General features: G+C 38.3%; 1 protein-coding gene across 1 annotated transcript; it reads right to left on the bottom strand.

Annotated features, from left to right (window-relative positions):
- Positions 1–485: 485 nt before the first annotated feature.
- Positions 486–3,617, bottom strand: LOC134748044 (hornerin-like). Its single transcript, XM_063682772.1, has 2 exons — positions 3,273–3,617; positions 486–2,578 (listed from the first exon to the last, which is right to left on the bottom strand). Exons 1-2 carry the CDS (start codon positions 3,282–3,284, stop codon positions 920–922), a joined length of 1,671 nt encoding a protein of 556 aa, XP_063538842.1. The 5' UTR covers positions 3,285–3,617; the 3' UTR covers positions 486–919.
- Positions 3,618–13,782: the final 10,165 nt, after the last annotated feature.

Raw genomic sequence — 13,782 nt, 5'->3', positions numbered from 1 at the left:
TACGTAAACCTAATGAAAATCTATGTGTAGAAATCGAAATCCATTTTGCGTACATTGTTTCATCGTAATATAATCAGTAATCGTTTTATTTTTACAATTATAACTAACTATCTTGTTAATATCTATCTATATCTTAAGAGCAAAATGAAGATCTCGTCCAACACCCAAGTAAGGTTAGAAAACTCCATGAGCCAGCTATCTATTTATAATATTCTTTACTTTCCTACGAGTGAAATTGTTAGAGCGCCGTCGATTATACAATCCGGAATATCATGTTTTCACGTCATACATATCTCGTACATATTACGATCCGAGCCCAAGCGTTTTGATAGCACCATCTTGAGGTAGTCTTCAATCAAAACTGACTATTAGGTACTTAAGGAAATAGTCTTAGAGGCTTAATTTTTTAGACACCTCGTTTACCTATTTAGGACTAATAAAACTTAGTAGAAATCTAAAGTAAGCAAAGAAAACTAAACAGCACGTTTTTACAACAAATTTATTAAAAACAATAACGATTTACGGGCTATCTTTAATAAATAAGCTATGCTATATTCACTTAAAATAATATTTACATTTCTGAGCTGACCATTTGAAAACAAACTCACGGATGTTTTGGTGAAGCTGGCGCAACCAGAATCGAAGTGATAATATATATATAATAGGTAACTAGTAACATAATTACGTGGTTGTTACTAAAAAGAGAGCATGTATCCAAAACACATTAAGCGCCAGTGACGCGGTCGCCCGCGCGGGTCAAGTAAGTAATAAAATTAGCGGAACATACGAAAATAAATCATACCAATGAAAACACTTTCGCTTAGGTAACACTCTCCGCCCTACACCACAGAACACACGCAAAGACACACACACAAACTCACTATTTACAAGCCATTTCCCTCCTAAGAGACATCGTCATTTATTGAGGACTGGCTTTTAGTTCCTCGCTATATTTTATTGTGTTATAAGTATTCTCACTATAAGAACCTTGAAGAGGATCTTTAGGAGATCCGTACTGTGAACTAAGGCTACTATATCCACCAGAGCTATATTTGGGGTAAGATTTTAAGGAGCTGATGCTGCTTGAGGGTGATTTGTACGAGCTACCGGCTCCAAAGCTATACGATGGCTGCGACTTGTAGTATTGGGGGCTGTGAGAAGACGCGGCATGAGCGGAGTTAGGAATACCGTAACTAGTAGCAGGTGGTGAATACAGACCGGAAGAGTGAGAGGAAAGAGATCCAAAGCTGTCTTTAGCCGGAAGGTAAGCATTAGAAATGTACTTAGATGAACCGCCGCCATAAGCGCCTCCAAAACCGCCGTGAGATCCTCCGAGACTCGCACCGAGTCCGCCTGATCCTATAGATAAAGCACCGTGACTACCCTGACCACCGGAGGAGAAAGAAAGGCCTCCAGAACCCAGGGAAATACCATGACCTCCAGAACTTAGAGAATGACCGCCGAGACTTCCAGAACCCAAAGAGTGACCACCGAAGCTACTGGATCCAAGAGAATGACCGCCGAGGCTGTTTGATCCTATTGAGTGTCCGCTAAGGCTGGAATCCAGCGAATGACCGCCGTTACCGGAGCCCAAACTGATTCCATGGCCCGCAGACCCTAGAGAAAAGGCACCATGGCTGCCAGATTGAGAAGAGGCACCGCTAAAGGAAGGCGCACCATAGGAACTTGATAGAGCAGATATACCGTGGCTTGGGTCAGCTTGAACTGAAGATCCTATGTACGCAGAAGGTTTAAAAGAGTTCTTTCCAGAAGACGCGTAACTGTTTCCGAAAGATTTGTAAGGGCCACTTAAAGAGTATCCACCACCAAGAGATTCTCCGATAGAGCCAGAGGCACCAGCGAAATATTGGGCTCCGCTACCTAAACTGAGCCCTCCTGAACCGAAGGAGTGGCCAGAACTGGGAGCAGCGTAGTTGAAGGAAGGGGCGTTCGTTTGTTTAGCTTCTGTAGGATTGAACAGGACTGGGCCTGTGGAACTGTAAGATCCAAGACCTTTAGTACCGGCGGCGTACGAGGGTATGCTGGGTTGATGATGTTGCTCGGCAAAAGTGTATTGCTGTTTAGGTGCCGAGAAAGTATACTGTGGGATAGCTTGCTCTTGTCCACTATAACCGCTGTGGCCCTCCGATTGTATCGAGCCTCCGTAGCTTTCCGGCACCTGCAGGCTCAGAGCTCCTGAGTTCAATTGCTGCTGAAGCTGACTCATCAAATGATTGAGGTCGGTTCCTACTAGGCCACTGTGACTTGGCTGCAGTGTGATCGGTGAGAGCTGGATAGTCGCGTGGCCGCTGGCTGGCAGGCTCTCGGATGAGAGTGAATGAGATCCACTAAATCCTTGTCCTTCATAGCTGGAGTAGCTGGGTTTGGCTCCACCGACGCTGTAGCCAGCCCCGATGCTAATGGCGCTAGCACCCTCGTTGCCCAGCGACGGAGACTGGTAACTGTGTGACGATGCAGGATATCCAAGGGGTGCTTCTCTCTTGTCTTTCAATTCGTCCACCTTCTGTTCTTTCTTAGCCCAGGACGTTGTAACGCTCAGCAGAGCGATTAATGTAATCTGGAATTATAGCAAAAACTGTCATTAGCATAGTTAAGCAGCATCATTTATTATTCTTTCATATAGACGTAAAAAATATTTCCGTGAGAGGTTATTAACGCATGACGGCATTTCTGCGCACGCTCATCCGACTTATGTAATTAATACTAATCTAATTTTCACTTTCGTTAATGCAAACAAGGGAAACCCGAAACGGGTCTTAGAAAAAAAACGAAACCGCTACTTTAATGCCCGTGCCCGCGCGGCCCGCATGACATTTCCAAGAGATTAAACTTCTATAGCAATAAATTTAAATTTCGCTTTTACCGCTTTTACTTGAGGTTTTAGAATCACATGTTATAATCGTTAAAATTCCTTTCTAAGCTAGAAACTTTATACACACAGCCATTCTTACGAATATAATTATATTAATTATATACTTAACTAATTAAGACTACAAATAGACAACGTGCAACTCGACGTGTATCATACGTACAGTTAATTTACTTTAATTGTCGTAATAATCCTTGGCATTTTTATTTAAATTAACACGATTTTCACTTATACTGAATCGGAACTCCAATCCCGATTCTGTTTAAATAATAAATTAATAATCCTCGTCGTTGTACTGTTGAAACACTGCATTAGAAATTCCAGACCTAATTCATCTCCAGAAACACTTTAAAATTTCGCCTGTCACTGATCACACACTCACCGTGAATTTCATTTCTGTTTATTTATTATGCTCGTTGCGTGTTGGAAACTAAATCACTGGGCACAACACACGCGGTATCGGACGGCCGGATGGGACAACCGCCGAATTCGTAATGTCAAAGCGTAGTGTCTTCACCGAATTTATAAGAGAGGTAGAGGTGCACCGGGCGCAAGCGCAGCGCGCAGGCTGCGCAAGGGTAAAAGTAACAACGACCCTTTCACTGCTGGCTGAAGGAATGGGAGCGAGTGAGCTTCCGAACCCAACAATGAGGTAACCCGACCGGAAGTTGCGTCACACATAAGTAGCCGATCGCAATTTTCGTGCACTTTTTGGGACAGGTGTCGTCCGCGCTGCGGTTGTAAGACTGGTAGAGTAATTGCATGTTTCTTGCCTCTGATGGATTTATTGTTTGCAGCAATTCTGTAGCAGTTCGCGTCTTTATTCAGCTTCCAGATGAATTGAAAATGTTAGATGGCATAGAATCTATGCGTAGTTTAAAAAAATGGCTTATTAAGAATGAATTCTATTCACTAAAGGATTTCTTTGAATTATATTCTTCGTGATACTGTGTCCCCTGTACTGATAGCTATGCTATGTACGTGTATAATAGTTAAGTGTTTCTTAGTTTTAATTTCGTTTTAAGTGTCCATTGTATACCCGAATTGGGTTACCGTGGAAACTCACATGTATTACACCACATAACACCTCTGTAACACGGTTGTACAATAAAGAAATATCTTATCTTATCTTAGCAATTTCGGTTCAGCATTTTTATGGAAAAGGGATCTCTCTGTATACCCAAATCCAGCTGAAATGATTTATTACAATTACACAGCAATATAAACCTTAATTGAACTGATCGTCTCTCAAATGCCTATATTTCTTAATATGGGACGTCTCTCATTACAAAAGATTTCATAAAACCTCTCAACTATAGTCCTCAAGTTCAAAAGTAAATTAAGTATGAATACCATTCAATGTTCCTTTTGGTTTACTCCAAGTTTTTTGGGTTCCGTACCCAAAGGTTAAAAACGGGACCCTATTACTAAATAAGTACGGAACCCTCGGTGGGTGAGTCCGACTCGCACTTGTCCGGTTTCTCCATTTATAAACATACCTTGCATTAGAATTACAAAAAATACAGTAAAAGACATACCTGAACGAAAAAGGGGAGCAGTTGGGAGCTTTAGACTATACTTGGGAGGTTTTACGGTTCTTTCTTGAGTGCATTATCTTCAAATAGCTGAACCATAATTTAAATCTAATCAAGACGTTATACGTTATATCCAGTCTCGTGAACGTAAGCCAACTTGTCCTATTATGCTACTTTCCTGCATGCCTCGTATATAATGATTATATAGGCAGGTAAGTGCTGAAAACATAGTACCTACGATAGACTGGATTGAATATATTTACCTATGTAACATGAGAATTAACACCATATCAAATTATTTGCTTTCGAATTTAAGATTTGATTTTTCTTTATTTCAGTTTAAGGTAGGTACACTAGGTTTTATATACTATGTCTATGTACACTAGGTACCTACTAATGACACTAATAACATTAAATCAAAAGATTAGATAATAAGAAGAAAAAAAAGGTTATATAAAGTATTTTTTTTTTCAGCAAACAAATTTAAAGATTTTTTTTAATTTCGGGGGGTTGGTGGAGGGTTTTTTTATTTTATTTATTGAATAAGGAAACAAATTACAGTTTGTTAGATTATTACAAGACCCATCGTAGGCAAAACCTTATGGAAGTTTGTGTGCCGATGGGGTTAAAAAAAAATCGTTAAGTAGATTGTGGATTTGGTCGTTTTGATCCAAGTTAATGCTATCATTTTTCTATAACTTAATATGATACTTATTTGTACGCATTTTCTTAATCTGACGACCTCAAGTTCGACGCTCGATTTTCACATTGTAACCGTCAGAAGGAAATGCGTACAAATAATTGTCAGATTTAGTAATAGCACAAATATAGCATTAACTTGGACTAAAATGACCAAATCCACAATCTGCTTAACGATTAAATTTATTGAACCCTCCACCAACCACCCACCAACCAACGGCTCAACATAGACGGCTAAAAGCGGACTCTTCGGGGGTAGCAAGATATCACTCATATTTTAATCTGACGCGCTCGAGTAACTGCAAAAATCCCCCCTTGGGCTCCCCAACCATAACTCCAAAGAAAATGATTTTAAGTAGGTATACTATTTTTATAATATTTAGATATTCACAATTAAGTTTGCTTACCAGAAATGAATACTCGTAACATTGCTCAATTCCGGTTTTTCGGCAAAACGTTTATCATGCGGAAGTTTATAGTCACTCCACAACTTTTAGTCTCTACATCGCATTACATCGTTAGATAGAGAACCGAAGTTAGCTGATATAGAGCTTCAGTCTTTACCGTTTTTTCAAGACGCTTATCGAACAAAATGTGGATGTAATTTTTACAGGCTGTTTTTTCTATGTTTCGCCATACATAGCGCGCAAATAAGCAATATATCTTTCAGAAGTCATCGTCGTCTGATCAGCCGAAATATAATATTAAACAACCAAATATTATAGCGATGTCACGGTTTGACTACACTCGACCTCATTTTCAGTACTTATGAGCTACATATTCAGCACGTAGGTATGTCTGAACGTTGAAAATCCCTACTAATATTGTAAATGCGAAAGTATCTCTGTGTAATGGCCTATGTTGTCTGTTACGTCTATAGTAAGGTATAGTTTGACTCACGGAAGGCCAAAGGATAGTTTTCAATATCACAGAAATCATTCATCATTCTATGCAGACGAAGTTGCAGGCTTCTGTAAAACGGTATTGTTCTTGACTTCAGTAATGCTTCAGTGATAATCATTGGTAAGTAATATATTGCAAGGACATCAAGTGCAAGTGTAATGTTCTTGGTGGCATACCAACGCGGCATGCAACACAAATCACGGGCACAAGGAAAGTGGCGGGCATTAATCTCGGCGGGTCGCCATCTGCACGTGCCCGTTGCACTTTCATAGTCGTTGGTACGCACTGCGTTCGTTGGCAGTGAAGTAATGATGACGCCTAGAATCGCAATGGGTTACGGATGCTGTTGTTACCTGGGATTATATGGCGTTTTGTTTTTAGAATATTATAAGATATACATGTTATACGGATTTGTTAACGCTATTCTTAACTTTACTCCAAGTGGAAGCTAAGTACCTGCTGTGGAGTAATTATTATTTTAAGATGAAGATAATATTGTCTGACAGCGAGAAATGAGCAGGCGAATTTGCAGTAACTGTTCAATGTTTAATGTTTCAATAACAAACAATAATAATGTTTTGTTCAATGTAAATGTTTGCCTTAAGCCCAAGCTCGGTCTCGCTATGTACCTATAGGGAATAGTGCCTATTTAACACGATTTAATTAGTTGTTACATAGTCATATTCCTACGCATAGTGCCATGTAATGATGTAAGGCAGTCACGTCACCTTGTCATTTTGCGAGTCAAATTAGATTCCTGAAAATTGCTATTAACTGACTGAGCAAGCGCGAGGCGCGAGCTAAGCATCTCCTTATCAGCTTAGTCAAAAATGCTGTCATTTCGCAACAGTTTCTCGTGAAGTTTTGTGAGATCTAATTTTTGGAAATTTTTGAATATGGCACAGTGCCATGGAAGCTCTACAACTCTCAGAATCACTAATAGTAGACCCAAACCAAACGGACGGCCGGGATCGTAAAACTTCTCATTCACGCTCGCGTGCTAGGTAGGGCGAAAGAGATAGAGATATGACCCCGGTCGTCAGATGTTTTGGGTCTACTATAGCAACATCTTGGAACTAAACGAATAACCGCTCGATTTCAAGTTCAATGAAGTCTCGTATCTTCGTGCGGATAAGAGCCGATTATTCACTATTTATTAGGTACGTTATCCAAGTACCAAGGGAATGCTTACATATTTTAATACCCGCACATGGTTTGACGAGTTTACATATTTCAAAAATATGTTGCTGAGATACCTACTCCATATACCTACTCGTAATATATGTATATCGATATATGCCTTCCGTCGTTCCGACGAGGAGCCGCCTCACCAAGACCTCTTTCCATCCTGCTACCTCATATAGTTTGTCTTATCTTTCTCCTTTTATATTTTGTTGTTATCTTTCATACTATATTGGTCTTAACCTACTATATATCCGCAAACGAAACCGACCGGAATCGTAAAAATTCTCAATCTCATTCACGCGTGGTCCATGGCAAGAGTGAGTGATATGATTTCGATCCCGACCTCAGTTTGGTTTGCGGATAATATAACCCCCAGACTCACGCAGAACCATACCTTGACAGCCTTTCAATGGCTAACAGGTCAATTGTTTAAAACATAATTGCTTCTACAACAACATCCAATCCCTTCCTGGTGAAAGCCTCAGTCCCACACCGATACTCTAACAAATGTAGGTAAGTGAATTCTGTGTATTAGGTAACACGTTAGTTTTGCTCCTTTTGGTAAGAGGTACAATTATTATTAGTTTGTTGAATGGAGTTATTTTACCGATGTCTATCGTAGAATATGTAACACACAAAAGAGGCAATTGAAAGGTATAGAACAGAGCGAGACTAATTGATAAGTTCAGAATTCTGATATTACAAAACGGGTCAATAAACTCTCTTTTGTAATAACCTACGTACCGTAAATATATAAATCATATTTGCCAGGAAATATAAAATAAAACAGGTCATTCCTCCTGGGATTGCAATTGTGCAGAGCAGACATATTGTTTGACGACCTATCTGGCCTCTAGTCGGTAGTTTAGTGACCTTGCCTATGAAGCCGATGGTCCCGGGTTCAAATCCTGGTAAATTCGTGTGATGACCACGGATATTTGTTCCTGAGTCATAGGTGTCGTCTATTTATATAATTATTTATAAATATTTACATATTATATATATCATTGTCTAAGTAATACCCGCACCCACAACACAAGCCTTATTGAGCTTACAATGGGACTTAGTCAATTTGTGTAATAATATTTATATATTATAAATATTTATTTATTTATTTTATTTCTTTATTATTGTAAGCGTCGTATCGCAATTACTTATTTAGGGGTTCTAACAAATTAAATTCGAATTCGGACACTCAAAGATAGGTTTCGAAAAACAACAGACCCTTGGGAAGGTGTCTTTGCCACATCTCATATAATACAAGCATTACATTTTTTTTTTTTTTTACCGCATTACATTGATTACCTACAGTTGTAAAAGATGAGAATCTCAGCTGTTTCCAGTGGTAACAACTTGGTGGGTAATAGCTGGGAATAAACAAATGGAACAGGTTACAGACAACGCCGACGGAAATAGGCGGGTATCATACTGATACGGTTTCCGCAATGCGAGCAAAATGTCCCATTTTTATTGTTCAGATGTGCACGCGTAAGCAGTAATTGTATTATCCTTATTATTTTGCCAATATAGTACATCACTGTGAAGTCCTCGTCTTTCTGGAAACTACTAAAGCGGTGATCAGTTGATCACACTAGCGAATGGCACGACTCACCGGTGTGCGAGCGAAACGGTTGTAGGTGCTGTTGATCCGTATAGGTAATCGATGTAAAATGGTACCTCCGTTGACCTCCATATCAAAGCTTACAACAACTTCACATATATATATATATACATAGTACATAATATGTATACAGCTTTCACTTCCTATAAATAAATTATTGTTGTACACCAGACCTGACTTAGATAGAAACAAATAAATAACAAAGACTTACAATCTCCAACCTCCGTACAAAATTACATTCCTCATAAATCTCATAATTGTTTTAGCTTGGCGTCATACTCGTATTAGTGATGCGACCGATGTCTTGATGTAAGCTATGAAATGTTTCTTGAAAGTCTTTATTATTTACGAGTCATTGTATAATGACTCCTGTACCTGTATAGGTATATTTAACATTACATTACAAAGAACAATCATTCTCAATCAAACTGTTACCAAACACGAAAGTTTGATTTGTTTTGACAATACACTAATATCAGCATTGTGTACGATCAGACACTTTTTCAGTGGGTAACAGTTATGCAAGCGCCATTGTCTTGACATTGATCGCGTGCTCTGAATTCTTGTATAAAATACCCTCATTAAGGCACCGATCTGCATTCTGATTGTTATGCAATTCAGAGCATTCAAAAGTAACGACTTTTTGGATGAGGCTGCAGTAAATAAGTCATAGTGCAGTGATTGATGAAAAATATTTCGTAGCACTTGTTTATTGGCAATGTACGAAATGCGTAACGAACGAAACGAAAACTGTAAATCAAAGAGTAGTATAATAGAAAAACCGGCCAAGTGCGAATCGGACGCGCGCACGAGAAGTTTCGTACCATTACGCAAAAAACTGAAAAAAATCACGTTTGTTGTATGGGAATACCCCACTTAAATATTTTTTTTTCTGTTTTTAGTATTTGTTGTTATAGCGGCAACAAAAATACATCATCTGTGAAAATTTCAACTGTCTGGCTATCACGGTTCATGAGATACAGCCTGGTGACAGACAGACGGACAGTGGAGTCTTAGTGATAGGGTCCCGTTTTTACCCTTTGGGTACGGAACCCTAGCAAAGCCTAACCCTAACGTAGAACTTTTATGTACCATTTTTAAAACGCCATCTTCATTTCTGAACAAGAACTATCTAAATCGATTCAATACCTACACATCCACAGTTCGTTATCATCATCATCATATTTAATCAATTTACAATCGGTAAATGATTGTAAATGTGATTTAATATGTGTTCAAAACGCGAAATTTTTAAATGTTATATCATCATATTTCTTTTCACGTCTCTCTTCTACCTTCTCCTTGATCCAAAAAAGTACTTTAGAAAACCAGTTCAAGATTTAACTCACTTATACTCACTAGAGAAAAAGATACAGCACTCATAGATTTTGAAATGTCATCGAATTGTCGAATGTTTAGAGAGCATCTGTATTTAAGCATCTTGAAATTGTAATATATTTTGATAACACTGAGAATCGGACTGAATTGACCTAGATACCATTACCGTGGCACCGGCCTTTGCTTTAACGACCTAGTGAGTGAAGTCACTGCAGGCTGGCTCTGGCCTAGACGGTCAACGAACTTTAAATCAAATATTGAGCCCTGTATTAAGAGAATAGTGGCGGATTGCTTCTCTACAATAACGTAGTCCCCATTTTCAGTCTCTGGATATTGACATTATAGAAAATATGATAACATACTTTGAAAAAGAATATATATAAGGGGACATCTTACACAGATCAACCTAGCCCCAAACTAAGCAAAGATTGTACTATGGGTGCAAGGTGCAAGGCGACGATATATATATACATACTTATATAGATAAATACATACTTAAATACGTAGAAAACACCATGACTCAGGAACAAGTATCTGTGCACATCACACAAATAAATAAGGGTACCGGGATTCGAACCCAGGACCATCGGCTTCACAGACGGACCCACTAGGCCAAACCGGTCGTCGGATAATAACTAATAACCATAGCAATGCGATAAGAGTTACGAGTATTATAAGCTTTTAAAAATGTATATGAAATTTGTTAGCATAACTATAGATTGAATTGTTTATAAATAATTTCCATAATTGCAATATCCAATAAGGAAAATGGGACTAGGTTTTTATGGAGAAACGATCCTCCACTATCCTCTTAAGAGTTGTATTGTATGAACAGCCTAGAAAGAACAAGTTAGAAAATTCGCGCGTTGATGTCTTATCGTTAATGACGGAAATAAATACCTACTTTTTCGAATACCAATGATGTTATGCGACGAATATTTAGAACAGTAGAGCACTTACATAACTTAATTAATTTAAATACTTTCGCCGGAATAATGCCGTGATATAAGCTCAGATGTGAATAGAAACTGATATTTATAAAGCATACATATTTATGAAGATTACTTATAATGCCCCTTAGATATTATAGAATAGAATGTGAAGAGCAAAGTCCATTACGAGAATTCACGCATTGTGTGTTTTCAATGGTTATTTTTAGGAAATTTACCCCTGTTGGAAAAGGAAAAGAATGTTAGTGTGCAGTTGTAATAATAAGTTCTAACCTACCTAAATATAAAATAAAAGTGAGATCCTAGCATCCTAGAATTGGACCAAGTTAACTCTGCATCGCAGTTGCAATAACAAAGCCGCTCTATCGTGCGCAGACGCTGCTCAATGCGCTCCTGACATCGGCACCTGAATGTGACTTGTTTGCTTGGAGATGGGCGACTGTGTGCCGTGAATGTTTAAAGTTCTGCGAGTTGATAGATGGCAGGCTGTCCAGCATTTATGTTTAATGTCACTTACATTCATTGTCTCGTTATATATTTCATGTGTGTGTTGTTGTATACCTATATATATATATACTGTGTATTTTGCAATGTTTAATTTCTCGGTGTATTTGCCTTGTCTGTAATGCCGTATAAATGTATTGTTAATACTAATAAAATAAAAAGAGTGTGGAAATTTCATAATTAATGTCAAATATCTGTGAAAATATGACATTTCCTCACTTTGTTCTGTTCAAGTCCGTGCAAAGTGCTCAGACGGACTCTACCATGATACAATAAAGATCTACGGGTGTGAAGTGTAATACTACCAACTCAATTATCTTTGCATAATATAAGCTTATTAAAAGTTGTTTATAATTATAAGTTGTTTACAGTTGGCACCACAATGTCCACAATGAACGTTATGTACGTAATTAGACACGCCGATGACATGTCAAAGTTGTGGTCAAATATTAATTTCCATAAAAGCTGCCCACATTGTAATGTAACTAGTTTTATGCAACCGCCTCTTCATTACCAGTGAGCCAGTGACAAAGTTATATAATAATATGTTACATATTTGTTCTGCGGGTCCAGTTAAAAAACGGCTTATATTCAAGAAAACAACGAGTTTTTTAAGTCATTTAGCATCGTAAATGTTATGGCAAGGAAATATGTAATTTTGCAAGTTTGCAGGGCATACATTAAAATGTGCTCACTGCTTAGTAAAGGTGTGGCAAACAGGTTGTGATGTATGTAGTTCAGTTAATGTAAAAAATCGCATAGATATCGAGTTGTGTGAAACCTTTTACAAGACTTTTTGAAAGACAATTATAAATTAATCTTGTAATATTGTGTTAAGCTTGTAGGAAATGATTGTACAACACACCGACGTCAATAACCGCGGTGTTTAATCGAGCGCGAGAACCAACAAAATAAATACATCATATTTATTCATTTATTTAATAAGCATGTGGCAATTTTAAGTTAGCTGACGCAGCGTCTTACGTAAGCGAACAACTCGCGAACGCGAAGCGAAGCGGCGCATCGCTTGGCTCCGCGTTCGCGTGTTGTTCGCCTACGTAATACGCTGCGTAAGCCGCGGCCGGGCCGGGCAGACAGACGCACAATGGCGAAACTATATGGGTAGGTAGGTATATGTTATTTTGTTAGTGTGAGTCAAATCTTGGAAGCTAAATTTGACCCACTTCCAATTTTCGATTGAGCTTAAATTTTGCGATAAAACAACGCCAAGTAATTGTGTTTGGGGTTGTTAGAATTGTCTCCATGAGTATTAGTTGCCAGTAGAAAGAAAAGTCCAGTTAGCTATAAAAGCTTGTATTGCCAAAAATTATTCGTATGGCCAAAAATTTCAGTTTCTTTCCTCATCTCGTGCATTTCACCAGTAGTAAAGAGTACCATACAATATATATTCTAGTACTATATTCATATAAGTATACATATTATTATAATGGACGTCTGTTCAACGACTAGAAATCAATTAGCCACAACACATCGAGTTATTATCACAAGTCTAGATTCTAGATGTCTATATACACTTTGCATCGCTCGGAGAAAAGGTCTCGAAGGAGCGACCCACTTTCCCGAAACTCGTCCGTCTGGTACATTGTGAATATATTTAGGAAAGTTGATCTTTTCTATTCGATTGGAAGCACATGTATTATTGTAGTTAGTATTGATACGGAAGCTGTTCCAATATAATATAATATTAACATATACGTGTTTTAGAAGTATTTAGATAACTAAAGCTTTAGTAGCCACTGCGCATTGTTTGAATGAAATTCCTTTTCTGTATTTAATACTATGTGCGTGGGTGAATTGCAAGCAACAACAACACATAGCGATATAGCGTGGGAATAATTAGAACTTCCATTAGGACAAAGTTATCATACTAATGTGTCCCATAGCCGCTAGGGGGAAGGGGCTCAGTCTTGCACAGTGCGAGTGAGATGAGAAAAGTTACGACTTATTTTAGTCATGTCTTGTTGTCATTGCAGGTGTAAGATTTGATTTGCCTTAAGGATTAGCTATAATATAGTTCATAACACCTCCGGTACGAATTATTTAAAGAAGGAAGGTAATTCGGCTCTGAGCATCTAGCGGCTACGTAAATAAAAAACTTTAGCGCTACTCCGGTGCCGGGCATGGCTGAGAACAAAT

This window comes from Cydia strobilella, chromosome 15 (genome assembly GCF_947568885.1).
Source record: "Cydia strobilella chromosome 15, ilCydStro3.1, whole genome shotgun sequence".
NCBI classification, from domain to species: Eukaryota; Metazoa; Arthropoda; class Insecta; order Lepidoptera; family Tortricidae; genus Cydia; species Cydia strobilella.
Note: the sequence above shows the minus strand (reverse complement) of the source record. Positions and strands in the feature narration are given on the sequence as shown.